The sequence below is a fragment of the Drosophila pseudoobscura genome, chromosome 4 (assembly GCF_009870125.1).
Source record: "Drosophila pseudoobscura strain MV-25-SWS-2005 chromosome 4, UCI_Dpse_MV25, whole genome shotgun sequence".
NCBI lineage: Eukaryota > Metazoa > Arthropoda > Insecta > Diptera > Drosophilidae > Drosophila > Drosophila pseudoobscura.
The window spans coordinates 27134578-27162223 of record NC_046681.1 but is presented as its reverse complement, the minus strand read 5'-3'; the positions used below and the strand labels follow the sequence as shown (position 1 = coordinate 27162223).

The following is a 27646-nucleotide window of genomic DNA, read 5'->3' as shown; positions in this document are numbered from 1 at the left end:
ACGATCGCAAGATTGGACTTGCATCGCCTTGGCATAAATGTTCGGCCACTCGCACACACACACCCACTCATGGAACGGGCTCACTGGACAAAAATTTGCCCAGTCTCAAGAAAAAAGTAAAGCCTCTTCAGGAAATTCACTGGCCCGGGTCCGGTGGATGTATTCCGTGCCTGGCTATGGGGAAATTGGACTGCGTTAAACCCTATTCGAATGGCCCGTCTCATTCTTGACACTAACATTCAAATTTCGATCACTAACTCTTACACACACTGTGACATATTTAACTTAGTCCACGTTTTTTGATTTTTGCACTTCTATATATCCCTTCGCGGCCTATCTAATACATCTTGTCCTTATATCCCCAGTAATGGATCCTGGCTCCCCCTAATATCATCATGCACCATGGAGCATCTCTGGAATTCCCATGGATATCGTTCAGGTGGGACTGGAACACGTTATATATCTGATGGTAAGAGTTTTTACATGAAAAATATATTTTTTAAGCGACAAAACGCACTCCTCTGTAAACAATTCTGAATATGAACGAAGTGTTTCGTTTATTTCACACTTTACTGGGAATTTTCGATAGATAAATATTTCTTAATCAACATAACCAACCTTTTGGGGTTCGAACTCACATAATTCCAGCGCCTTGACGCGATTTTTGTGGCTCAATTCGTATTTTGTTTTGCTGGAATCTCTTTCGATGGAATCTGGAAATGTTCTTTCTGTCCAAGGAATAGTTAAATTTATTCAATATATACACGTGCTACCCTGATTTTTACACCCAAAAGCCCATAAGAAAGTGTTGTTCAAACATAAAAAGTAAGTGAAGAGCACAATTCAGTGTACTCTCCGACAGAAATTTGTATATTTTATTAAACGTTCAGTCGTGTTCTTTATGTGGCGTATCAGGCAAATGAGTCATACCGGAGTCAAAAGGGTAAGGAAGTCCAATGTCCATCTGCTACACTTTCCACGATGAAATGATTTCAATGAACTTTCTACTAGAATACCAAAATATACTCCAGATTCCGAACCTAACTATTTACTAAGATAAAATAACAGAACGAGTGAATGCCAGAGCGGTTTTCGCTTTCCGCCTTTTCACAGGAATTTCTCCGTAATCGATTCAGTTTCACCTGTCCGGTATTCCCTTTCGCCTCTGCCCAGTTTTCATTATCTTTTGCCGAGTTGTTATTGCCTTGGCATCTTAACAACCTTATCCCAACTCATCCACATACACATCCACCCTCCTGGAGCACTCAAGTGCAACTTTACTTTTAAGTGTACGAGCGACAAACTTTATGGAATGGAGAAGCAAAAACTTTCGTTCCCTCAGTATCCTCCTCGGCTTCTGCGGAGTGTTTATTATTAAAAAATTTGTTGCCATTTTCTGCCCTCAGGAAACTTTGGCTCCAGGGTTTATGACCAAATTGCGTGCACACGTGTACAACACCAGCAGCAGCGGCAGCGGCAGCCGGATGGCCAGTGAGGGCCAAAGGGTGTGTCTGGGTGGGTGTTTGGGTGTTTGGGGAGTGCAGCATCCGTGACCGAGAGAGTGTCGGAGTCCATGAAAGGCGATTAGGGTCAACTGGCTTTGGTTAGTTGGGCAGAAGGCAGAACCCGAAAAGGAAAACCCCTAGACCACCTGTTGGCTTATCGTTTTGATGGCTCTCTCTCAAAAGTTTTTGGCAATTAGTTTCATCGTTTTTTCTTTCAGTGTTACGGGGGTTACTGTGCTTTAAGTTGAGATACATCTTGTTCTGGATCTCAGACATAACCTTTTCGGCTTGGAATATAAACGTTGGGACATCAGGGAATATCCCGCGTCATTCAGCAGTGCCCCTCGGTTGGTCTTGGACCACTTGAAGGTGCTGATTTCCTAATATGTGAAAGGATATGGGAATTACTCTCTGTTCTGTGGAGATTACATGATTATGTGATAAAACACCTTTTATCATTTGCAAAGGGTATACATGGCTTCATATCTCTGAAGCACAGCATCCTTGTTTATTCTGATGTATTTTTTTTGTTGCTTTTTCACATTAATGCAGTTTTACTAACTATAAAGTAACACAAAAACAATTAAGCTTAGTGCTAAAGTTAGACAGGAAGAAGCGTTGGCGCTTGACTGGGTTAAGTTCTTGGCATAGTTTTGCTGTATGCTTTAGCAGGGAGACGATAGAAAGCGGAAGAGTACGAGGGGCAGAGTGGCAGAGGGGAAGAGAGGGGCAAACGAGCAGAGTACTCAAAGCGTCACCGAAATCCCCAAAAAAAGTAAGACTAATATAACACAAGAGTCGACCTATAGCTAAGGCAGTGGTAAGGCTTAAATGCTAAACATAATCATTGTCCAAGTTTGAAGATCGTTGAGGTCGTTGGTCGTGGCCCGTTGGCTGCATTTTGAGTTCAGTTGAAGTGTGGTTGTTGTTTTTGTGGGTTGGTGTCCCCACCAGGTTCTACCAGGCATTGTGCCGGCTGTTGCTGCTGCTGAGGCGTTCGGCGCTGCCAGAGCTCAGTTCCTCGCTATCGCGACGTAGCAGCAGATCCTCCCGACGAGTGTCCTCGCGACGAGTCTCCTCTCGACGGTTCTCCTCTCGACGGTTCTCCTCTCGACGGTTCTCCTCTCGGCGGTTCTCTTCGCGACGATTCTCCTCCCGACGACTGTCCCTGTCCTCGCGACCATCCAGTCTCTCCAGCTGCCAGAGATCGTTGTTCAGGAGACGGCGACCATTGGACCAGCTCAAAGCAGCCCCAGCACGACCCCCGTTCCCGTTGAGGCGCGTGGATATCAATCCATTCAGATTCGAGTCCAGCAGCAGGGGCGAACCACTGATCAACTGAGCCTGGACAGAGGCACTGGCGGGCTGGGCGAGGATCAGCTGCGGCTGCGAGGTGCGTTCAATGGTGAGGCGGGCGCTGGGCAACTGCCGCCAGGCGTCCAGATCGCGTTCACGGGTCAGCAGAGTGGTGCGGGACGAAGAAGAGGATGAGGATGAGGATGGCAGGCGGGAGAGCAGTGTGGGTGGATGCGATACGACGGTGGCCTGGACGCTCTGGCCGAGCAGTTGGCTGGCGCTGGGCAGGCTCTGGGCCAGGAGCAGGGTCTGCTGGTCTCCGCTGAGACGCTCGAGGAGTCGCTGGCTCTGACGACGCTCCTGCTGCTGACGACGCTCCTGATCCCGCTCGCGCTGCTCCCGCTCCCTTAGCTCACGTTCCCTCAAGTCCCGATCCCTAAGCTCACGTTCTCTCAGTTCCCGATCCCGCTGCTCCCTTTCGCGCTGCTCCTGCTCCCGCTGCTCGCGTTCGCGCTGCTCCTGGAGGCGCTGGATATCGCGGAGCTGTTGCTCCTGCTGCTGGCGCTGCTGTTCCTGCTGCTGGCGGAGCTGTGCCGTCTGCTGGACCTGCTGCTGGAACTGCTCCATCAGCTGCTGGGCCTGGACTCGGGCCTGGTTCTCGGACTCGCGACGGCTCTGGGCCTCCAGCTGCAGTTGGCTGGCCTGCTGGGCCTCGGCCAGGCTCTGGGCCTCGGCAATCGCTTGGGCGGTCAGCCGCGACTGCAGCTCCTCGATGCTGCTGTACCGGGAGGAGGACGAGGAGGCGCTGCTGATCCTCTGCTGCTGGTGCTCATCCACACGCTGATTCGAAACGATGGCATTGAAGCCGCTGGCATCATCGGCCGTGTACTCCACAATGCGTCGCGTGCCGTCGGGCTCGATCAGGGAGTACTGTCCCTTGACCAGATCCCCATCCCGCTTCTCCTCCTGCCGCTTATCGTCGCCGGTCAAGGTGTCGCGCACATCGTAGGCGAAGCTGTACTGCGGACGACTGTCGTAGTCCTCGCTGGAGTTGGGCGTGATTGTGGTGGCATCGTCGTCGTCCTCGCTGTTCCCATCGTTGCCGTTGAGATCCCCGCGGAGCTGCTGCTGCAGGCTTGAGGAGGATTTGCTCAGCTGGCTCAGGGCCGATTCCAGGGGTCGCAGGTACGAAGCATGGGCCACATTGCAGGTCAGCAGGCTCAGGCAGAGCAACAAGTAGGTCTGAAATCAGATAAATGAATGTCCAATAAATCATTCGATGACAGCATCAATTGGCTATTGAATTTGCGGCTTGCCTTCCCTTTTATTTGGCCATAAATTTGACGTGTCTAAAAGCGTTTTACAACAAGATATCCCTAATTTTGAATGCGAATATTCGTTCTTCTAAATTTTGGGACATGTTCTTGCAGAATTGTCCTAAAAGCTATCCCTAGTTGAAACGATATTTTGATGGTTTTATTTTTATTTCGCAGATTTTCAAAGGGCATTTACACTTCTTTCTTTCTTTGTTGGCCCATTCTAAATTGGCCCAATACGCTTTTGGCTTTTATCGTTTTGTAATTTTGATTATCCTGATTTATGGGCTATGGGCCCTTGTGGCCAAAAGCTTTTAACATGACACCACAACACAAAACACGGAACACAGAATCCTGTCGGTGGAAATTTATGGGCGATGGAAAACTTACCCGTTTCATGGCTGCTGACTGGTTGGACGGTCGGTACTTGGCAATTTGTTTAGCTGGTGCTGCTTCGGTTTGGCCTGCTGGCTGGTCTGCTATACGACTGATGGCCGTCCATCAGCCATCGGTCGTTTTATATCATCTAAAAAAACTATAACCCGAAAACACTTGATATGCAGCAGCTTTCAAATTTGTTTAGTTAAGGTTACAAATGACCTTCCCCAGAAACAGATACGCGTACGCTCTTCGTACCTGGCATTCACTTTTCAAGCTGCACAAATTGTCACCCACTAGCCCCCAAAACAACAGTGAAAGAGAAAGATATACACACTGGAGGAGGAAGTGGCCGGCGGGAGACAGAGAGAGAGAGCAGCTGATGAAAATGGCAGACGGAAATTGGAAATTGGTTTGGGCCTGGTCCAGTCTCTCATTGACCGAATCGCCCAGTTGTTGTTGGTCTAATGAATTTTGAAATTTTTCGCAACTGCAGCTCCAATTGCAGCAAAACGGTCCGGTGCCATCCAGCATAGAGCATAGAGCATGGAGCATAGAGCATGGAGCATACAGCAGTCCATGGACAAAGGGGAAATACGATATCTGGCTGGTGGCAACAAGAGGCGGCCGGCCGGAACGGTAACTTTAATGGACTTCCACTGTAACCAGAGCACGCTTTATCGATTAGTCGGAGATTCATTATACGACAGGTTTTTCATCATTGTTACGGCCCGAGCCCCGACACATTTGTTTGTTGCACATCTCTCTGGAGGGACTAGAAAGTGCAGGGCGGAAGCTGATTGCGGATTGTGGGGCTTACGGAAGATTGATTAAGCGAATGGATATTGTTTCTCAATCAGAAGGGGAACAATTTTGAGGCCCAGGCTTTTGATTGTAGGAATGCTTTCGGGGGGAGAGGGGCTGGTAGAAGTTTGAAGGAAAGTCTTTTGCTGTTGGAAAATTCTGGTTTATGCCAACTGGGAGAAGGACTCCTTCCCTCCTTCACAGAAGGATCTGCCAAAGATCTCTGGGGGAAATTCCTGCCTGGACCTCCAGAAAACCTCTAAGAACAACATTTTTCACAAATTTAGAGACGATCAGGACAGCGGACAGAACTAAACCGGAAAATCCCCCCTCGCTTGTGCGAGATTTATTAATAGAGACCCAACGGGGTTTAAGGATGTGACACTGGGTAAAGCGAAGCGTACAAACTTTATCAGCTGTGAAAACAAAAGCCAACACATCCCAGCCAGTGGCAGAAGCAACGAAAACATCGGCCAACACCATTGTGTCGGTGCGTATACCCGTGAAAACAAGGAGAATTCATCTAAAGAGGGGCCCAAACAATGGGAAGAGCAAAAATAACAAGGGCTGAAGCGGAGGCGCAATGAAAAACAAAACAAACAGTGGGAAGGCGTTAGGCGTCGACTGGGAGGTACCCTGAAATCGAATGTGGAAAATACATTGAAATAGAGAGGAGCACAGACGGCTTAGGAATACTACAGAAAAACAAAGAACCATGATGATTATATGGGTATTTCCCCCAAATTTTCCACCACTTTCATATAGTTTTGTTTCGATATTATTTTCTAAATTTATTGAAAGTTAAAATTTAACCAATTGACATATAATTTCATTAATTTTGATTGGTAAACCTATTAAGATACTTGAAAGCTTTTATTACCTCGGAATTCGTTAAGGAACGCCAGGAACGACCTCTGCGGATTTATAACAAAAAAAAAAAGTTTTTGGTATTTAATAACTTGCAAAATGGAAACTCAATATTTCTTTTATTAATACAAAAAAGTTGTTTACAGATAATCCTACAGAATTCACAGAGTTGTGGTTTTTTGGTCAGGTGGTCAGGTCATATTCAGGCTCATATCTTTAAAACCGTATGTTCGATTAGTGTCGTTTTTTGGGTGAATATAGGACTATCTAATTACTATTCAAACTGGAAATTTATTTTTGAAAATTGTACTTTTTTCTTTATTTTTTTTGTAGCGCCAGAATGGAAATGCCCATATTCTCTGTCACTTTACTCTAGCGGGGTATGGCAAGAAAACTGGCTGCAAAGGAAAAAATTGTCATGCATGACTGAAATACAAGAAGAGGCCGAAAGAAGAACATAAGCAAAAAACCGCCCACCCCCACACACACACGCATACACACACACACACACACATCCAGAGGGGCCGAGCTCTTCTGTTATTCATGCCGCGAAGCATAGTTTTAGGCGCCGCGCGGCACCTCTCGTTCGGGTGTCCGTCCGCCCGAATACGGTAACATGTGTATCCTGCCCTGCCCTGCCCTGCCCCATGCCATACCCCATTGTTGGACACTTTTTCCTGCCCCAATTCGCCGGCCGTGTGTTTGTCTTTGAAGCGCGTTTTCCGCTGTTTTTTGCCATGTTTGGCATTTGGGATCCGGGGATGAGCTGTGGGCAAAAAGCGGGGTAAATTGAATGGCCAGCAGTCGACAGCCGGCATCAGTCCCTGTTGTAATTGAGTTGGCTGCACAGAATGGGAATATAGTTTGGCCAATTCTGTCATGCACTGCACTGCGGAATAGTACATGGAGAAAATCCCTCGCCCGGGACCTTTTTCCGGGCTAATTAATCACTTCTCACTTTTGTTGCCGGGCCACATGTTTTTTGAACAATTTTCCACAATTTTCCAACTCACAAATAATCAATTTCAATTGTCGATTGCCCATTGCCCATTGCAAGTGCAATTAAGTTTCTTGTTTTCCCTGATGGAGTTTTTATTTGTATAATTATATAATAATTTGCAAAATCTAAAATGAAGGGAGTGTGTGGGTTTCTATGAGGGTTTGTGCCTGTGGATCATAGGATTTATTTATTAATTTTTGCTGGATTTTATTTTCTTCTTCAAACCAGAGAAAACGTCCCCTACCTTTTAAGAAAGATCAAGATCTATATAGATCTCAGCTATTGTGACTTTATGGAAGCAAAATTTCAGCACAAAGTACCCAAAATCTGGTATATATCTCATTTAGAAAGGGTATTTTACCTCTGGCATATTTTTTTCGGGCATTAATTTATTTGTTTTTGCTTGGGTTTTGTTTTAATTGCAATTACAAGCACACTTTTAAATAAATGATGACAATTAAAACGCAGCTGCAATTAACATTCATTGAAATGTAGAGCCTATCAAATCTATACAAATATTATGAGGGGATATCTATTTCCCAAATGAAAACCTAAGCATAACCTCTACTAAAATATTTAGGTTTCTGTTGATTTCTGTTGATTTTTGTGGAATTTGTTCCCTGCAACAAAACAGATTCCAAATGCAATGGAAATTGTGATTGCATGGCTGGGCTGCCTGCCGCTGGGCATTGCTGCAACCAGAATCCTGTTATGTTCTGGTCAAAAGTGGAGGCAATTCCATCTGCGGCGACCAGGCGGATGCCTCTCCATGTCACCAATGTCAGGAGTCGAAGTGGGGATCGCTTGGGGATTTTTGGACAGACCGAAAATAGAGCGCACTCTTGGCCTGGCTGAGAGTGTTTCAATTTATTTTTCATATTTTTGTTTAACCGCTTTTTGTTTTACTTTCCCATCGCTGCAGTGTGCGGGGGGGAGGGGGGCTCAAATTCCCCCAGCACACACAGCAGAATGCCAAAAGTTAAAATAAACAGCAATAGACAGCAAAAACGCAGGAGGATAGAGCCAGGACAACAGGCAGGAAGGCAGGAAACACTTGAAAAAAGTATGCCAACAATATTTCTGCCATCTCGCTGGCTCTCTCACTCTCACTCGCCCTGTCTCTCTTTCTATCTATCTATCGCTGTGTGCTTTTGTGCTATTGAAAAGGAAATGAATGGCAGGCAGAAAAAGTTAAATCACCTCCAGCAATTGGGCTCTGACTGTGGCTCTGTGGAATGGTGGAATGGGGGGTGGGGGGAGGGACTGGTGTCTGTGTGGCACACCAGCAGCCACTGCTCTACGGCTCCCTCGGGTGGCGTATGCGCAATATTCGCGCATCGGCCCCTAAGCTGCGGCCTGAGCCCTGGAATTTGTCGCATTTTCTTGGCCTACACTTACCGAGAGTATAACGACTTCGATCCGAACTTTGGGGAGCTTCGAAAGAACAAGTTTCAATATCTTTTGGATGGGTATCGATATGGAAACTTAGACCCTTCTTTTCCAAGGAAAGGGTAACAAATCTTTCGGTTGTTGGGTTCCAGCTTTCCATTTCTTATGTTCTTGCTTGATTTTATTTGGTTTTTTGTTTTTTGTTTTGTCGATTTTCTATTTTCTATTTGCTGTGGGAAATTGCTTTCAATAATGACGGAAAAGTGTTGTGCTGGTGGGACACGGGCTTAATGGCTGCTGCGTCGCTCTGGAGATGTTCGCACTTATCCTTCAGTCACTCCTTCATTCAGGCAATTGGAATGCACTCATCGTTGTGTTGGGCATCAATAAATTGCCACGTTGCGGTGCGAATCCTGGCGTGTCCTTGGCCACACTCACACACACACACAAACACACCTCATGTGCATGTCCGGCAGCGCCTTCCTGCCTTCCAGCCTTCCTGGTTACTTATGCAGTCCGTTGTGTCCGCCTGCAATGCCAACGGCAGGCTCATCGTCATTTGCATTTGTTCAGAGGACGGATAGCGGACGGCCAGAGAGGTCCTGGTGCCGGCGAGTGGAATATATTAATATATTTCGCATTTCCATGGCTGCAAACATCCTTAATGAAAAGGGATCCCACACACACACGTCCATATCGATTCGTTTAATCACGTTCACGCCTGCTTGCTTTTTTTAATTTATAATTTTGAGTGCTTCAAGTACGTAACTCGTCAATGCCATACGTTCTCTCAACTTTGAAGATTATCCATCAAGAGAGCATACATTTCGGAAGAGTTTCCACGGGGTTTTGCCCCAAGCCGATTGCCAATCATTGTATGGAATGCAGTGGAAACATATGATCCCCCTTTCGCGAGAATTTTAATTAAAAATCAGCCATAAAATACGAGTGTGTCGGAGCCCTTAAAAGTTTCGTACAAATTCGTCGATGCTCTTAAGCCCAATTCAATTTGAAAAGTTAAAGAACGGTTTAAGGCAGTGGAAAATGTGTTTGCAACACGTACGTCTTTCGGGTGCCCCAATAAAAGCCCCAGCCATAAGTCAATAAAATGTGAAAGGGAAAACTCCACTCGAAACGTTTCCCAATGATAGGGCCCAGAGCCCAAGGGCTATGAATTTCACATGAAGGAAGGACAGACAGCCCATGGATATCTAAATTTCCATCACCAAAAATGCTTGTTGAATTTTGTGTTGAATTTCAGAACTGCAGAAGGGCCGTTGCGCAGGTCAAATCCCCTTTTGTTTGGGCTATAAAAGTGTGTATAGTATTTTTTATTTTAATTACACGAAACACGAAAAGCAGCCCAGATTTCATTCAGATTTATGGAGGGCGAAATTAAATCTGGCGGAAAATCTGCGACTGTGGAAATTAATGAAAATCTCATTGGAACGAGGAGAACAAAATCAATTACTGGCAGACTCTGGACTCTAGATATCTTTCACCTGAACGACGAGCGCGAAGAGGGAGTAGGCCGTCTTGAGGGTGACGAAGAAGGCATTCAAATTGAGTTCAATGAGACCCCCAGCCTTAATCACACGACTCCGGCCGACCAGCGTGAGCTGCGTGAAGATGAGCAGGTCACGGCGATGCTCCCGCGACTCCTCATACCATTTGCTGGAGAATATGGCATAGGGAAAACTTTGCATCTCTTCGGCGACCACGCTGGCGAAGTAGCAGGCGGGAAACAGCTGAACGCAGATCACGGCAATGAATATCATGTAGTAGAGCAGTGTGATGATGTCCCTGACGAAGAACAGCAAATAGCACACAATGATGCAGAGACTGGCCCCAGAGCAACCCAATTGAACGAGCTGGGCGAGACTCACAGTGTGTCGCGTTAGACGATGGAGCCTGAGAAGAGAAGGAACTAAAGTTCTGGCTGATTAAATGGGTACTCTCCCACCTCATTAGTATTTTGTGCTGTTCTATATAGTTCCAGAGCTGCTGATGATGATTAACACTAGGAGACTCCTCGTCCTCCTCTTCGTATCCCAGTTTTCGCATCCGCAGGCCCCACATATGGATGTGACCGCCCAAAAAGCATAGCGTCAGTGGACTAAAGGTGTCATTGGATACACCCTGAATGCCCTCCAGCACTAGGCAGATGCTCTGATATCCAAGGGCGATGGCATACAGATATCCGTTCCCCTGCCAGTCGAACGGGAAATAAGCGGGATACACCAGCATCCGATCCTCGGAGGCAATCAGAATCATCAGGTTGAGCAGAAACAAGACGTAGATGACGACAAAGCTGGCGTACAGACACCGCGTGAACCGTCGCGCCTGGCACTGCAAGTGATCCACGTAGTAGCGATGCTCCTCCTCGCTGTCCACGTATCCGTCCAATTCGATGAGCAGCTTCTGGATTTCCGCAATCTCCTGCAGATGGTACAGATGGGCCACATGCTTGAGGCTGCAGGCCGCGCAAGTCATCGAAATGGAGAGGTTCTGGAAGAGCTCAGCGGAGGTGGGCTGCATAGCCAGATTGACCAGCAGATGCACCGGAAACAGGAACGTCACGAGCAGATGCAGCAGCCCCACGTAGATCTGGACAGGTCGCTGCGTGGCCCCGAAGAATGTGGGTGCCATCAAACGCATACACCACCAGAAAGGCTGATAGACGCGAACACTATCGATGACGGCGGCCATCCTGCACCTAATGGAAGCGGCAGCCGCACGCTTGCCACCTTTTATGCGCAGCGTGTGGCATGAATATATACTGACGAAAATCAGTACAATTTTAATTTTTCAGTGTGGGCTAAATGACATTTAAACGGCGCCAATGCAATTTTCATAAAGCCTCCCGTTAATGGCCGTCCATTAAGCGGTAATTAAAATTAAATGAATATTCAAATTTCCACTTATTTTCGCAGCGACATGGCCAGCGTGAAGAAGGAGTAGGCCATTCGAATGGTGGCAAAGAATGCATTCAAACTAATGCCAATCATGCCGCCCGCCCGGATCTCCACCTTCGCCAGCGTGAGTTGCATGAATATCAGCAGAGTGCGACAGTATCCGCGGTCCATTCCCACCCAATTGCTGGAGAAGATGGAGTCCGTCAGTCGATTGAGCTCCACGGATATCAGGGTCCCATAGTAGCAGCAGGGGAAGAGCTCCAGCAGCATCGCCATAAAGTACACGCCGTAGTAGGTCCTTGCGAAATTGTTGTCCGCAAAGAAGAGAATGTTGACGAGCGTCATGGAAATGTTGATGCCACTCGAGATGAATTGTCCGAGTTGCGAGAGGTGCATGGTGCTGCGCAGCAGTTGCACGATTCTGGAAGATATATCTTTAGAAGCCGGACAGATACGCGTATGCGCTTACTTCATTAGCTTTCTGTGATCCTCGATGTTGTCCACCAGTTCTCTGACGACTGTCTCCTTGGGTAATTCCCTTTTGTAACCCATCCGATTCAATCGCATGGACAGCAGCCTCACATGCCCTGCAACCACACAGAATGTAATGGGGGGATACGAATCGTTGGCTAGGTTCTGCAGAATTTGTAGACTGACGCCAGCAATTTGGTAGGACACACTGAGCCAGTAGATCTGTTCGGATGCCTGAACATCATAGGGAAACCAAGCAGGATACAGCAGCTTGTGTCCTTTGCCGAAAAGAACAGTGGCTATGGCCGCCGCATTCGACAGGCCGTAGGCGACAATGAAACTCTTCCACACAAAATTCGCCTCACGCTGGGTGTTTCGGTCAAAGAACGCCCGCTCCTCCTCGGTCAGAGCCCTCTGATCCAACTCCAGGAGCAGTCCCTCGATGCTCCTGATCTCCTCCAGTTTCCAGCGAAAGCAGACAAACTTGAAGCTGGCAAAGAAGCAGGCCGCTGTGATGGGCAAACCTTTGCACACATCTCCCAATGTTGTCTCGTAGAACAGTCCCACAATCAGATGAATCGGATACCAGAAGGTCACAAAGATGGTGATTAGTATATCGAGTACTTGCAGAATCAAGTGCTCGCCCCCCACACCCAGCAGACGCCAATAGAGCCAATAGGTTCTATAGATGTCTTCACTCCTGACAACCGGCGAGGATAAGTCCATTTTCTGAACAGTGGAGCAGCCACCATGACGGCTGCCGTTTTATAGAATCGGTTAAGGTGTTACACGCCTATCATTAGATGAAGGTCCACCCACTATTACTCGTGTGTGAAACCAATCATTATCATTATTAGTGTTAAACACTTAACACCTGCTTTGGACTTGCTCGAAGGTGCCCAAAGGCTTTGTGGGAACCTCCCGCTGGCTGGCACTTTCACGGAAAATTCTAGGTTTTTAAGCCTTTTACGAGTAGCCGATGAAAAGTACCAGTTGCAGAGTTATACCCTTTCAAAGGGTGTTTCAATTTTCTCTTAAGCGAAGCCTCCACGACCCCATCAAATATGTGCATGCATATGTGTGTTCTCAGTGTATTTTGGTCTGTTTGCTGTCCACGAATTCACTACGAGATTGCTTGCAGTGTTATTTTCCGTTGCCTTCCTTACGATTTACCGTTTGTTAGTGTCCATTGTCTGTCCCATTGTTGTGCATGTTTATTCTTGTTCATCGCCTGTCCTATCGTTGTGGAGGTGTTGAGAGTGAGAGAGTGCGTAGGCAGAGAGAAGACTCGCTCAGAGATGATCGACAGGGACAAAAAGAATAGAGCGCGCGTTGACAGTGTTCCTCTGAGGCAATGTGTGTGGGTTAGACAGAGAAAGAGCGATATGGTAGGCCAGGATTGTCTTTGAAGGATGGTTTGGCAATGCTCTGAGATTAGTTGAGTCATTGGAGTCCCCAGACAGTTGCCCCGCGGAGTATTTCACTGTTTGACCTATGTATTTCAATGGCAACAGATCCCAAATCTATTAGAAACCCGACATCCATACTACATACAGTAACTATGGTTTTCTGTTTTTATACAAAATAGCCTCTAACTTTTAAAATAGTCCCAATCAAATGTTGCACTTCTGTTAGTGTACGTGTAGATAAATACTAAAAAAATACCATATAAATACTAGTTATTATTGGGGAAAATACAGAAAAGTATTTGATCTAAGAGACTTGAAGAGATAGAGAAACCTGCGCTAAATATTTTTTGGTATTTTCTAGTAATTTCTGGTATTTTCTAGTATTTTCTGGTATTTACTGGTATTTCTGGTATTTTCTGTTATTTTCAAGTATTTTTCTCTTTTATTGAGTTAAATAAATAATATTTTTTAGTATTTTCGGTATTTTCTGGTATTTTCTGGTATTTACTGGTATTTCTGGTATTTTCTGGTATTTATTTTTCTCTTTGTATTGAGTAGAATAAATAAACTTCACGGGTCAAACGCTCTACCATTTGGCGGCCCCCAAGCAAAAGAGGAGAAAACAGGAACAACACAACGAGAATTTCCTCTTTTCTGCTCTACAAATGTTTTATATAATTTATGATAGGCATAACTTTCCTCATAAATGCCTGATGCTCAATTTCCACAATGCTTGGAGCTCACTGGACAAGTACACTGCGAAAAACCCAATAAACGTCGATGGGGAAATCATGTCACTTTCTCAATTGAAATATTTAATTTGTGAGTTTTTCTCAGTGTTGAATCTGGTCCGAATAAATGAAATTTAAGCGGCCACAATGCAATTTTCAGAAGGCCTCCATTAATATCCGCCATTAGGTGGTAATTAAAATTAAACGAATATGCCACGGAATGCCACTCATTAACGGAACGACATTGCCAGGGTGAAGAAGGAGTATGCCATTCGAATGGTGGCAAAGAATGCGTTCATGCTGATGCCGACCATTCCGCCCGCCTTGATATCCACCTCCGTAAGCGTGAACTGCATCAGTACGAGCAGAGTGTGGCAGTATCGTCGGCCCATTCCAAGCCAGTTGCTGGAGAAGATGGCATATGGCAGCTTATGGAACTCCATGGACATCAAAGTGCCGTAATAGCAGCTTGGAAAGAGCTCCAGTACCATGGCCATGAAGTAAACCACGTAGTAGATAATCGCAAAGCCGTTCTCCGCAAAGAAAAGTATGTTGATGAGGACAATGGAAATGTTGATGCCACTCGAGATGAATTGTCCAAGCTGTGAGAGGTACAGTGTGCTGTGCATCAAGCGGACAATTCTGAAAGAAAAATAATTAGAAAAGAATGCCGGGCTAAGGAGACAGCTCTTACTGCATTAGCTTCCTGTGATCCTCGATATTTTCAATGAGTTTCTTTGAATTTCCATGCTTTGATGCCTCGTCGTGGTGTCCCATTCGTCTCAGGCGCATGGCCAAGAGTCTCACGTGTCCAGCAACCACACAGAATGTCATCGGGGGATACGAATCATTGGCCATGTTCTGCAGAATCGTAAGACTCGCTCCAGTGGCCTGATAGGCAAAACTAAGCCAATATCTAAGGGCTGAGGCTTGGACATCGTAGGGAAACCACGCAGGATATATCAGCGTTCGTCCGCTGCTGAACAAAACAGAGGCTGTTCCCGTCACTGTGGCCGATATTCCAGCTGCCACATAACTTTTCGATATGAATTCCGCCACACTTCGAGTATTCTGATGAAAGAATACACGCTCCTCTGGACTTACGGCTCTCTGATCCAACTCCATGAGCAATTGTTCAATTTTCTTGATCTCTGCCAGTCGCCAGCGAAAGCAGATGATTTTAAAGCTGCAGAAGAAACTTTCCGCTGTGAAGGGTAGATTCTTGCACACATGCCCAATGGTCCGCTCTTGGAACAAGCCAATGATTAGATGTGTGGGATACCAAATGGTCACAAAGAAATTGAGTATTACATCGAGTAGATATCGCAATGGATACTCGCCCTCGACACCCAGGAGACGCCAGTAGAGCCAGTAGGTTCTATAGATGTGTCCACTCCTGACATCCGGTGGGTCCGACGCCATGTTCACGACAGTCTAGGCTCCTCCCAGACGGTTGTGGCTCTTATAGTCGGGCCTAGGAATAATTAATTATGACACCTTTGTTGGGTGGGCGTAATTGTTGACCCCATAATTACACTTAATAAGTTTTTAACCTTTTCACACTTGTCTTTAAATAACTAATTATTTAAAATGACTGTGGGTATTCCGACGTGCGTCTGGTGGTAGAGTTTCACGCAATTGCGACGTGCTCACACGCACAATTTCGTTATCTTTGTTGGATTCGTTCGATTATTTATTCTGCTCTACCATTTCGCCACCATATTTTTAGTTAACAATTTCGTAACTAAATGAGCTTATTTTCGCAGCGACATGGCCAGAGTGAAGAAGGAGTAGGCCATTCGAATGGTGGCAAAGAACGCATTCAAACTAATGCCAATCATTCCGCCCGCCTTGATCTCCACCTTCGCCAGAGTGAGTTGCATGAATATCAGCAGAGTGCGACAGTACCCGCGGTCCATTCCCACCCAGTTGCTGGAGAAGATGGAGTCCGTCAGCCCATTGAGCTCCATGGATACCAGGGTACCATAGTAGCAGGATGGAAAGATCTCCATTAGCATCGCCATAAAGTACACGCCGTAGTAGGTCCTTGCGAAATTGTTGTCCGCAAAGAACAGAATGTTGACGAGCGTGATGGCAATGTTGATGCCACTCGAGATGAATTGTCCGAGCTGCGAGAGGTGCATGGTGCTACGCAGCAGTTTCACGATTCTGGAAGATATATTTTAAGAATTTAGACATAAAAAGAAGACAGATAGTTCCAGATATGCGCTTACTTCATTAGCTTTCTGTAATCCTCAATGTTGTCTTTTAATTCTCTGACAATGAGCTCCTTGGGCTTTGTGAGATCATATCCCATTCGACTCAAGCGCATGGATAGGAGTCTCACATGTCCAGCAAGCACACAAAAGGTCATCGGTGGATACGAATCATTCGCAAGATTCTGCAGAATCGCCAGACTATGTCCAGCTGCCTGATAAGCGAAACTTAGCCAAAAACGCTGATCCGATGAATAAACATCGTAGGGAAACCAACCGGGATATAGCAGCTTTCGTTCACGTCGAAACAGGCCAAACGCTGTGCCCGTTATAATGGCCAAGAAGGCGGCCACGAGAAGGCTTTTCCAAATGAATTCCGCCACACGGATCGTTTCCCTATAAAAGGACGAACGCTCCTCTGCAGTGGCTATTCGCTGATCCAACTCCACAAACAGCTGTTGGACTTTCTTGATCTCTGCCAATTTCCATCGGAAGCATATGATTTTGAAGCTCGCAAAAAAGCAGGAGGCCGTGATGGGGATACCTCTGCAGACCTCGGCCAAGGTTCCGTCGCAAATGAGGCCAACGATTAGGTGTATGGGATACCAAATCGTCACAAAGAAGAACTGCATAATAAGCAGTAGATATCGCAGTGGATGTTCGCCCTCGACGCCCAAGAGACGCCAATAGAGCCAGTAGGTTCTATAGATATAATCACTCGCGATAACCGGCGAAGGCAACTCCATGCTTGAGACAATGGAAACGCCATCGCAAAGTTTCTGCTCTTATATTTAGCTCTGGGGAATAATTAATTATGACATGTGTATGACTAAATAATTAATTAACCACAATTACACAGCGTTAAACACTTTTAAGCATGCAACGTCTGTTCTGTAATAATCAGAAATGGGCAAAGGATTAATTGAAAGAGCTATCGAGAGTGTGAGGCTAGACAGTGAAGTGCCTTCTGGGAGTAGGGGTATTAAAATATTCTTTATAAAAGTTTCCTTTTCTTGTAATCTCTGTTTTATTAGCACGGAGCTCCGTTGCAACGGCAGCGGCACGGACAAAGTTGTCTTAATTCGACATTAATATCTTCCAGTTGCAGCTGCTGCTTCTACTGCCAAATGACGGGGCAAAGGGCTAAGACCAAGTTTTTTCTGCCGAGGTCATTTATGGTTTTAAGAAGAGCCACAGAGACAGAGACCGACGAGGAGCTGCATATTTTGCACTCGTTTTATGGCCTGTACTTTGATTGTCATTGCTTTATGACCGCCCCAACCATCGATGGCTCTTGCATGCAAATTTCCAAAGAGCAAGACATGGTTTTAGCTGACATTGTCTTCAGCAGAGAGGCTCCTCCCTCCTCTGAAAAGAGAGGCCATGTCAAGAGCATTTTACGCTTACTTATCTGTGTAGAGTGCACATCCTCTCATCCCACTGTTCTGTGTGTGTGTGTGTGTGAATTTTCGACAAAAAGTTCACTTTTTTCGTTTGGTTTAACTCTGCGTATACGTAATCTCACGAAATGAGGAAATGAGGAACCGTGACAATGACGTGAGAATACCGCAAAATAAAACGTGGAAACAAAAAAGTGGAGCAAAAACGAAAGTCAGTGCTAACACTTTGAGATATCCTGTAATGAAAAAAACATTTAAGAGCTTCCCTTTCCTGTAGGGGGAATCAATCCATATTTTATTTATTGCTTTCCATGTTTGAGTACATCCTTTCAAGATGTTTAACATATACCTAAAATGACGAGTAATGGAAGTAAGTAATAAAAAGCAGGATTTTGATGGATGGACAGAAGCCAATGAAGACTCCAGGAAGAATTCGTCTCGGTCGAGCAGAGTCTGCAGTATGTACAGGTGGTTGAAAGCTGTGGGTCTCAGAAAAGCACCAAGAACTGTGTAATTTTATAACAGCTATATAATTCGGGGACAGATATTTCTTCACACTCTCACATACATTTAAACTCCAAGAATCACAATCGAAGTCGGTTTAAATCTCGCTCATATGACCCTCTTTCTGAGCGACTCCTGCAGTACTTACTTAGGCAAAGGACAAGAGTAACGGACAGAACATTTGAGATTTGAGTCCATTCATGCTCTGAGAATAATCCTACGACCCGACCACACACCAAACCCATATACCCTTACGACCAAGGGGCACAATAAAGGTGAGGGATGGAAAGGGAAGGGAAAGGAAGAGCAGTTAAAACTTTTTGCGGTTTCTCTCCGCCCACTCCACACCACTCCACACCAGGGGCAAAAATGTTGCAAAAGTTATTTGATTTGGAATTTTTGTTAAAGTTTGTTGCCTTTTCTATACGATTTTTCGACTGCTGCGAATGTGTTTTACTGTACAACTAAATTAATGAAAAATCACAACTGTGTGCAAAATGTAATTTAATCTGATATCTTCTTTTTTTCTGTGCTGTGACGAGGCTCGAGGGCAAATGGGGCACGTGGCATTCGATAAACTTTCGCAGGAAAGCGTCTGACAGTTTTCAAACATTTATCAAATGGCAGAAGTGAGTCCCCCCACAAAAACTTCGAACTTGTTGTATTGTTTGTACTGTAATTTATTTGATTTTTCCTCTTAGATATTTTTTTGTGCAAGTGTCTAGCTTTTATTAGCATTCCGCGCCACAAAAAGCAAACAAGAAGGAAACATCAAGTAAACAAAATGATGCAAAATGCATCAGTTAATAGTTTAATGCCCATAAAACAGATCCCTTTCATCTCTAGAGCCAGAAAAACTAAGAATTTCGGAAACAAAACCATGTCTCTGTCTTTTTTTTTTGGCAAAAGCCAATGTAAATTTTGTGCTGAATATATTATGATAAATAAATTTGAATGTGTATAAAACAGAACTTTGCAAGGAATAGAATTTTCATCTGTTAAGTATCTTTAGTTTTATGTGCTTTCGGTTCTGAGAAATACTCTGTATGGCTGATTGATAGGTTAGATACAGATACTTGGGGTTTCATTATGGCCTCCAATTTCCCCTAGCCTTATTCCAAGTCTTTTGTTTATCTCCGTTTCGAGGGCATTGTGTCAAGTATTTATCGCTTTATCGCTTTATTGCTCGTTCCGTTATGCTTTGTTCAACTCATTTTAAACGATTTTTCACTGCGAAAATATATACTTAGTACGTACTACGTATTCCCAGGAACAGCGCACAACAAAATTGTGTTTATGTTTTCGATTGTGGTTTGATATTTTCTAATTTTTTAACCACCAGGAGGTCAGGGGGGGTAAAGTGGAGCCAAGAAATCGCCCAGCTGCGTTTGTTTACTTCGGTCTAGTCCCGGGGGGGGCGGGGTGTCTGTACGATTATCTGTGGGTGCTGCAGCCAGAGGTGTAGCGCCAAGGGGGGTTCCAGAAAGAAGATAGAAACCCCCTTGGGTCGCCGCTCCTCTTGCCTTCCTCCTCGTTTTCTGTGTATCCGCAGTACTTGCGGCAAACTCTGCTAATCGTCTAATTTTATCATGTGGTTTTCCCCATTTAAGTGCCTCCAAGTGTTGAACGATTTGTAGTGTAGTTCTCTTATTTTCTCCAAACCACATGCCCAACGCCCCGCTCCCCGCCCCTCGCAAGTGGCTTTCCCTTTGCTGGAATTCCTTTCGAGTGCATTTTGCTTCATTCTTTGCTTATCATTAGGGTAAGTGCTTGCTGCACATTTGACCTTGCCACGCCTACTCATTAGAGGGTGAATGTATGAAATGTATGAATGTGTGACCAGGCCCCCCCAGGCACCCAAAAGGGGTTTTGTTCTGTATGAAAATTAATTTGAATGCCAGAAAAGTGGATGTCGAGCGAAAGCAATGCTGGTCACGCGCTTTTCATATTTGTTAGCTTCTCAAATTGCGCATACGCCCTGTCTGCCGGGCTGCTACGCTGGCAATCAATCAAAAATGCGCTAACATTACGGAGCCTGCCGCCCGAATCCGATTGCGGGCTGTCCTTCGTCCGTGGCTCATCTGCGGAATCCGTACAATGTTTCCGGCTACAATTTAGCACCAAACAAAAGTTTCGCTTAGTCAGAGGCCGCTCCGCTTGCGAAACAGAAGTTGTGGGTCGCCGTAAAGTTTGCCCCACGAGTGGAATGGAATGAATTTCGAATGATGGAAATAATTTCTATTCATACTGGAAGATGATGCTGAGATTTGATAGAACTTTTGGAGACGGAAATATGGCACCTTCAAGGGGTAGAATCCACAGAATCTATCGCCTGAAATCCAATCCCCTTTGAGATGTAATAACTGACACCCTTTGGGCTATGTAATTCCCCTTCAATCACACCTTTCTCAATGGTTATCCCCATATGTCCAGATCAGCTGTTATATCTCTAACTGTCATATTAGAAACCTAATAATTGCTCTATTTCTAGGTGGAGGGTGGAGGCGTTGTTCCATTTCCTTTCGACCAGCATATCGTTGTCGTAGCAGACGCCCACAAATGCAGACATTTCAATTGTTGTCAGTGCCAAATAATGTTTGGGGGTCAAGCCTCAACCGTTCGGGACATTATTTGGCACTCGACCGACTGGGTTCTGAGCCTCTGCTCTGCTCGTCTATCCTTCTCTCTATTCGAGCCGCCTTCGAGAGCTGCCTGCCGCATGCTCCTTCGACACATCCGTGTCGACGTGGTCGTCATCGTATCCGTAGCACAAAGCCTATGAAATATGAAGCAATTGACGTGAAATTGATTGTTCTGCTCCAAGCAGTGCGTGCCCAGCTCTTTCCCTATCTTTCTCTTTCCCTCAGTTCTCTCTCTCTCGCTCTTTCTGCGATGGCATCTTGCGGTTTCCCGTTTGCGCTTTATTAACTACAACAACCATAAACTGCAGGGCATGCCACTACCCTCTCTCTGTACCACATGCCACGTCCTACCCCCACCTCTCCATCAGAGCCAGAGCCAGAGTCTGTACGAGTACGTCTGCCACTTCACCGTGTGCCACACTCTGCCCCACAGAGCGGCTGCCTCTCGCTTATCGCTCATTTTACACGCTGCCAGCTATGCTAGGCGTTGCCGCAAAATTCCTTTCAGTTGGCATATTTTACGTGCCAGGACGACGGCCAGGAGACCTCCTGAGTGCTCTGCTGCCAGGAATTACGCTACTAAGTTCTCTATCGAACTATTTGTACTTGCAGGATTCTATGCCATTCCCTGGCGTTCGCTCCCTTAATTAATGTGATGACTTGGGGGTCAAACAAAAGGTCCAGAGCATCATCAATACATGGGGCACTGGGCGCTGGGCACTGAAGGGCAATCATTCATCACGAGATGAAAAGGGCACAGGGTTAGCATTGGTCGAGGAAGGTACAAACCATGTTGTTCGAATGGGATTTCTAATGAGAGTTCTTCAAGTTATTCCTAGAGGAAGGGTTGTGTTTCTAGAACTCTGGATTCCAATCGAAGATGAGTAATTGTTTGGATAGTTTTTTAAAAGTATTCCCCATCCCTTAATTACGAAACACATTTTGTGGCCACATCTTTGGACCCTCGAATACGGCAGTTTTTCCTGAGTTTTTAAAGTCCAAAATTCAAAATGAGCTGCCATTTAGCCAGCGACCAAATCCTTCGGCTTTCACCATATGTCAGACATTCCTCAACCTGCTTAGGGCCTTAAGGACGACAACGGCAATGGTTGGTCATTTATTCCCAACCCAACGCCCAACGCTACTCGTACTTACCTTTACACACACGCTCCATTTCCATTTGTAGGCAATTTTTCAAACAGAGCGACAGAGACAGACAGAGCGCAAAGTCCGTGCGTTCCCCAACGAACAGTGGGGCCTTGGGTACTTGCAACTGGCCAAAATTTAGCTTCTGAGAGAATAAAAGAAATCTTCATGAAATGTACTGCATTGAAACTGCATTCTTCCAAAATTTCAAGGGTACTTGGTTCCAAGATGAAAAGAAAGCTTACGAAACATCAACTTTGTAGTCTTTAAATGGTAAATTTCAACATACCCAATGATACATTGGTTTTTATGTATTTTTAAACATTAGCTTAGATAAAAATCCGATTTTCCAATTTTCCATATTTTATATTATCAAAACCACTCACTCTGAAAATTACCCACCCTTTTTCCAGTCAGGCCCCACTGTGCTCGAAGCACATGGCGCGAGCTAACAACATGTTTCCGCAACATGTATCAGGCCAAACGTTTCTCGTAACAGTTTTACAAATGAGAAAAGTTTACCACTGCAGCAGCATTCAATAATGTTTCCGCAACATGTTTGCAGCTCAACGCAGAAATGAGTATTTTCACTCAAAATCCACTCAAATTTCTCGATCCAAGCAGCGCTGCTGCCGTCGCCGCCTGCCGCACGCGGGCAAAATGGTCTCACAAATTTTTCGGCCGCGTACAATGAAACAACAAAACAGTGTCGAATTTTGCTTCGAATTCTCGTATTAAGAATATCGCCTGGAATCTGCTCTAAGCCAAGTTACACGCATATTACATACATACCTGTTTATGTGGAAATATAGAGACGAGTTCGTGATCTGTGTTTTGTGTGCCGAAGAGCTCGGTTCTCCCCGTTCACTCTGCAGCTAACGGTACGCTTGCTCTCTCAATCCTTCTCTTTGATCAGCAATAAATAAACGTGCTGGAGAAAAACAACAACAGCATCTCTGTGGCCGTGCGTGTGTGCGAAAGTGTGACCAAAGCAAAGGACGGAAAGAGCCGCCAGCTCAAAAGGAATGCAAAAACAAAAGTGCAGCAAGTGCGAGAAAAGGAAAAGATAAAGGAAAATAAAGAGAAATGTAAAACTTGGACATGTGTGGAAAACGCTGACTCTGATTTACTTTTGTTGTTGTTTTTCAATGGTTTTCAATGGCCGCAAAACAAATGCAAGACAAGATAATGCCACCTTTTGTTTGGCGCTTTGGCGCATTTCCTTTTGTATTTTCTTTTTGGCCTGCAGTCAACGCCACTTGTATGGCTTCAAAAATAACCATAATTTGTCCTTGGCCATCGAGCGGCTATTTTTAATGTTTCTGTTGTGTTTCCCCGCCAAAAGGTTTCGACCCAGCGACAGAAACAGTATAAAAAGTGAATGAAAAATAATATATATTTAATTTAATTGAACAACAAATGCCAGAGCGCGGGGAGTGCGTCTCTCTGATTGACATACAGACATACAGAGGGTGCCCCAGGCGCCGCAAGTGTCCTGGACTCTGATGGATGGCCCCCCGTGTGATTTGTGTGTTCTCTTGACATTTTCCTTGCACTCATTTTTCCCCATTTTCCTATTGTTTTTCTTCAATATGTCACAACACAGTCCATAGAGGGGTGCGGGCAGGAGGGGGCTGAGCTAATTTCCAAGGGGAGGGGCAGAGGCATGTCACCAAAGCTGACGATCTGTTGACGGATTTCTTTTTCATTAGCGTTCCGGCACAGTTGTACAATTTACAATGGATTTTCCAACGCCCTCAATAATTGATGTGTGAACGGCATTTGGGAATTCGGAATTGTCGCTTCGAATGCCAGTAATTGTTCAATAATTTATTTATGACAAGAGGAATATTTTAGAATAGATAAATGGAGGCACGTTTTAAAGAAGAAACTAGTTTAAATTTATCAAAATTGTTAGGAAAAACAATGAACTTTCAAGAGAATCCATTACCATTCTCAGATCTGATAGATTGTACTCTTTTCAGGGGTTAATGATAGACACTACAGTCCCTTGAAATGTACAACCTTCCGTTTAAATCCAAACATTTAATGTTTCTATTACCTTTTCGTGGCTTTACCCAAGGATTGAACGAGCTGTAGCGAAATTTCCCAGAATTGCGAAATAAATTATTTCGGTTAGACAATCGATACCCAACTTTTTGGTTGATTTAACGACCTTTTTTCATTTTCGCTACCGGAAAATGTGCATTACAAATGAGAGGGGAGTGGGGAGGCCTCCTTGACACAAGGAAGTAATGCAAATTTATAGTCGCACCCACGCAGCCACACGGTGCCAGGCATTACGTACATGTACGCCCCCCCGCCACAGGAGCCCCTCCCCCCCAAGAATCCGAGCCTATGTCAGGGATCGCCTACACGGAGAGAGGACACGTTCTCAATAATTTGCACACGTAACCGGGCACCGACCCGACCCAAGTCGACCCGGCCCGACCCAAGTCGACTGTAATTAATTTATGCAATAATTTTTCATTGCTGACATAACTTGGAGCATTTTTCCACAGGAGAATGTTTTAATTTTAGAACGAGTTTTGTTTTAGTTGCCTTAACCCTTGGGGTCGTCCACTAAATTTTGCTGTAAGCCAATTGAAACGTTACTCGTAGCAGGGGGGAGGGGGGGGGGAAGTCCCAAAAGTTTTGATAAATGACTAAAGACAAGGAACATAAAAGGTGGAATGGAGACAGAGTTTCGAGCCGTCACGAGAGGGACATGGCCATGAATGCCGGCCATTAGGTTAACTGTTCGTAAGGACAGGAAGTCGCACCGTTATTCTCCCGCTCCCACTTCCTACTCTATTAATTCTAATCCTCTTCACTTTCGTCATTGTGCTTGGCACTTTTTTTTTTTTGGACACTTCACTTTCGATGATTGGCGGCGCCACTTGGCAGCCCCCCCAACAATAGTGTGGCATGAGAAATAGTAGCAACCAGCGACAGCTGCTCTTTTAGGGGTCGCACTTGACAATTGCCATCAAGGACAAAGGACAAGGAAATGCCACGTTCCCTTTGTATTTTTTGATGTCCGAACACGCAATGCGATTGAAGGGCCACACGGGGGAGTTCTCTAACAAAAATTATGGAGGGCTGTTGTGGACGGCCTGGGAATATCACAGAATCAAGCTCCTTCGGAAAATAATTACAAATTCAATATTTCTATTCTCTATTCATGATTTACCTTCATTTCCCAACGAATGCTGGCAGTTTTTGGGTGCCCCCTGCCACCACGGCCACTGTGGCCTACCCTCGATGTGCCTGTGCCCCCCCTTTGGTTGGGGACACTAAATGTCAAGTGCACGTGCTGCTACAAAGGTAGGCAGCCAGGCACCCCTTCCGCCTCTCCCTTCTGAAAACTGGTAGAGGAACGTGACGTATGACTGATACGTACAGATCTTAACTGCTTTTTTCCTGTGGAGGTAGGGCTGCGGGTGTGCCATCTGTCCCTATATTTGTGTGCGTGTGTGTGTGTGTGTGTCTGTGGTGAGTGCTTATTAAATATTGCGCATACGCCGCATGTGTCGAGTCGAAATTTTACGAGGCCCTGCAAATTGATTTCGCGATACGGCAGCTGCCAGAAAAAAACTGACAAAAAACCAATCAATCGGTATCTAAGCAAAAAAAAACCGTGTTTTACACAGCCCTCAGCCCTCAACCAGAAGCAAAACAAGTCGCAATATTTTACAAAAGCAAACTAGCTCTGCGACCGCACAAAAACGGAGAAAACTAAATACCCGAAACGGACAAAAAACAAAAGCTAATTACGTTTTGAGGCACAATTGGAGTGGTGGAAGCCCGGAGAAAAGCTGAGTAAGTAAAACCCTGCCATGACCTTCCCCTACGCGTAGTTTCTCAATCCGAAATCTGACCCAAAAAAAAAGAAGAGAGAATGGAAACCCGAGAAAATGCATGCATAATGCAAATGCAAGTCAAGGATAGTTTTTGGCAGTGTTCTGGAGGAGGAGGAGGGCCGTGGCGTCGGCCTGGCTCGTGCCTTGGCCCTGTTCTAATGCACTTACAATGGGGGGAGCGGAGCCAGCCCCCAGCACCCAGCCCCCAGCACCCAGCTGTTTGAGTTTCCAGCTCTTTTGTCTGCCCGAAAGTTTTATTTGGTTTCTGGCAACAATAATCTTACATTTAATTATACAGAAGATTAGGTTACCAGTGGGCGTTACACGGCTCCTGGAAAGTATTTAAAAATGTTCATTTTTCTAGAGGAATGAGTAGAGAACCTGCTCAGGCATAATTGGGAAATATCTAGTTGGAAAAATGTGTACAGGTAGAGAAAATTCAATGTTCAGCAGAAAATCTCACAAAAATATACAATATTCAGGGTAAATATTTTGTTTATAACAAACCAAAAGATTTATTTCTCTCCTTGGTTGTTTAAAGGCACTAAAAATCTAAGAAAATCTATGAAATTTTATCATCTAATTAGCAATTTTTGAGGAACAAAATAAACAAAATATGGCAAGATATTACGTACAATGTTGCCCAGAATTTTCGAAGGTAGCATTTATTTTTGTATTAAATATTTGTAAAACTCAAAGACAGGTCTTGAGGCATCTTTATATCTTCAGAAGTATCACATATGATTTATACCTCTAGGTATTCCCCTCCCCCCTTGCAATATGCATGTTCCCCCCTCTAAGAGGTAGAGTATAGCCACTTCTCCTTGAAAGCTTCGCTGGTATTCTTTTTTGCGTTTGTAAAGCGTGTTTTAAATTTTCTATTTGCCTTTTGATTTGCCTTTTGCGCAGTATGCAAAATAGCAAAAAACACAGAACTATGTATATTGCAGGAAAACAAATTCTTGCCTTGCACTACCCTACAAATCATAGGGTATATTTACTCACAGATGCACCCACAGCCACAGCATTCAAGACTCTTTTTGAGGCATTTTTAGAAAACAGATCTACGCCTTTTGCTTGGAATGGGCTTTAGGGATTGGAAAACCGAAGAAATCCTGGGATATGACTTTTGAAAAGTACCCAAGAAATGTATCATATGATCTGCTGAAGGAGGGGTCGAGAGATCGGCATGGTTCTGCCTGGAAATTCACTATATTTGCTCCATCCTTTGGCCTTTCTCTTCCACATATGTACATGCCTTGTAGGGTACTCTTTAGTCTACTCCCAGCTCCACCATTCCGTTTGTTTTTCTGCGGTTCAATGGCTCTTTCAGTTTATTTTTGCGCAATGCTCCAATTAGGAATTTTGCGCATCTTTGTAGCGAATACTGCCCGCCTGCCCGCCCCCCGCCTGGCCCCTCTCTTGCATTCATTTCTCGATTCCAAAACTAATTAGCAAAAGACTGAATTTGAATCATTTTTCAAAATTAATGGATATTTTCTGGCACTGTTAATCACCTGCAACCAGAAGCCGAGGCAAAGATCCAGCGACAGGAGGCAGGAGACAAAGGACGAGTCCTTTGGTGCCTCGTTGGGACCCTTTGAACTTTTGCACTCTTGAACAAAAGCGCTGAAAACTTTGTGGCAAAGTATTTTCCATTTTCTTCAACCATTTTCCATTATGCATGTGAGTGTGTGTGGGCGGGGGGTGGGGTGTGGGGGCCTCCTTTTGATTTATTGTATGGCCTGTGCCACCGCCTGCTTCTGGCAGCGAAACTTTTGATATTTCATTGTG

General features: G+C 45.1%; 5 protein-coding genes across 5 annotated transcripts; all 5 read right to left on the bottom strand.

Annotated features, from left to right (window-relative positions):
* Positions 1-1993: 1993 nt before the first annotated feature.
* Crys (Crystallin) lies at positions 1994-4603 on the bottom strand. The gene is made up of 2 exons (XM_002132824.3): positions 4508-4603; positions 1994-4043 (listed from the first exon to the last, which is right to left on the bottom strand). Exons 1-2 carry the CDS (start codon positions 4514-4516, stop codon positions 2463-2465), a joined length of 1590 nt encoding a protein of 529 aa, XP_002132860.2. The 5' UTR covers positions 4517-4603; the 3' UTR covers positions 1994-2462.
* A 5356-nt stretch (positions 4604-9959) lies between these two features.
* Positions 9960-11288, bottom strand: Or33c (Odorant receptor 33c). The gene is made up of 2 exons (XM_001356934.4): positions 10519-11288; positions 9960-10466 (listed from the first exon to the last, which is right to left on the bottom strand). The coding sequence occupies exons 1-2, from the start codon at positions 11262-11264 to the stop codon at positions 10043-10045; spliced, it is 1170 nt and encodes a 389-aa protein (XP_001356970.3). The 5' UTR covers positions 11265-11288; the 3' UTR covers positions 9960-10042.
* An 84-nt stretch (positions 11289-11372) lies between these two features.
* On the bottom strand, positions 11373-12693 carry LOC4817562 (odorant receptor 33b-like). Its single transcript, XM_001356933.3, has 2 exons — positions 11940-12693; positions 11373-11891 (listed from the first exon to the last, which is right to left on the bottom strand). The coding sequence occupies exons 1-2, from the start codon at positions 12665-12667 to the stop codon at positions 11477-11479; spliced, it is 1143 nt and encodes a 380-aa protein (XP_001356969.3). The 5' UTR covers positions 12668-12693; the 3' UTR covers positions 11373-11476.
* Positions 12694-14252: 1559 nt separating this feature from the next.
* Positions 14253-15508, bottom strand: LOC4817564 (odorant receptor 33b-like). Its single transcript, XM_002132823.2, has 2 exons — positions 14776-15508; positions 14253-14723 (listed from the first exon to the last, which is right to left on the bottom strand). The coding sequence occupies exons 1-2, from the start codon at positions 15501-15503 to the stop codon at positions 14312-14314; spliced, it is 1140 nt and encodes a 379-aa protein (XP_002132859.2). The 5' UTR covers positions 15504-15508; the 3' UTR covers positions 14253-14311.
* A 327-nt stretch (positions 15509-15835) lies between these two features.
* Positions 15836-17054, bottom strand: LOC6903157 (odorant receptor 33b-like). The gene is made up of 2 exons (XM_002132822.2): positions 16316-17054; positions 15836-16250 (listed from the first exon to the last, which is right to left on the bottom strand). The coding sequence occupies exons 1-2, from the start codon at positions 17041-17043 to the stop codon at positions 15836-15838; spliced, it is 1143 nt and encodes a 380-aa protein (XP_002132858.2). The 5' UTR covers positions 17044-17054.
* Positions 17055-27646: the final 10592 nt, after the last annotated feature.

Excerpts from the sequence above, each read along its gene's own strand:
- Or33c (XM_001356934.4), bottom strand. The coding sequence starts at position 11,264 with ATGGCCGCCGTCATCGATAGTGTTCGCGTCTATCAGCCTTTCTGGTGG. Across the intron at positions 10,467-10,518 it reads CAGCACAAAATACTAATGAG|GCTCCATCGTCTAACGCGAC; the intron begins GTGGGAGAGTAC and ends TTCTCTTCTCAG.
- LOC4817562 (XM_001356933.3), bottom strand. The coding sequence starts at position 12,667 with ATGGACTTATCCTCGCCGGTTGTCAGGAGTGAAGACATCTATAGAACC. Across the intron at positions 11,892-11,939 it reads GATCACAGAAAGCTAATGAA|AATCGTGCAACTGCTGCGCA; the intron begins GTAAGCGCATAC and ends TATATCTTCCAG.
- LOC4817564 (XM_002132823.2), bottom strand. The coding sequence starts at position 15,503 with ATGGCGTCGGACCCACCGGATGTCAGGAGTGGACACATCTATAGAACC. Across the intron at positions 14,724-14,775 it reads GATCACAGGAAGCTAATGCA|AATTGTCCGCTTGATGCACA; the intron begins GTAAGAGCTGTC and ends TTTTTCTTTCAG.
- LOC6903157 (XM_002132822.2), bottom strand. The coding sequence starts at position 17,043 with ATGGAGTTGCCTTCGCCGGTTATCGCGAGTGATTATATCTATAGAACC. Across the intron at positions 16,251-16,315 it reads GATTACAGAAAGCTAATGAA|AATCGTGAAACTGCTGCGTA; the intron begins GTAAGCGCATAT and ends TATATCTTCCAG.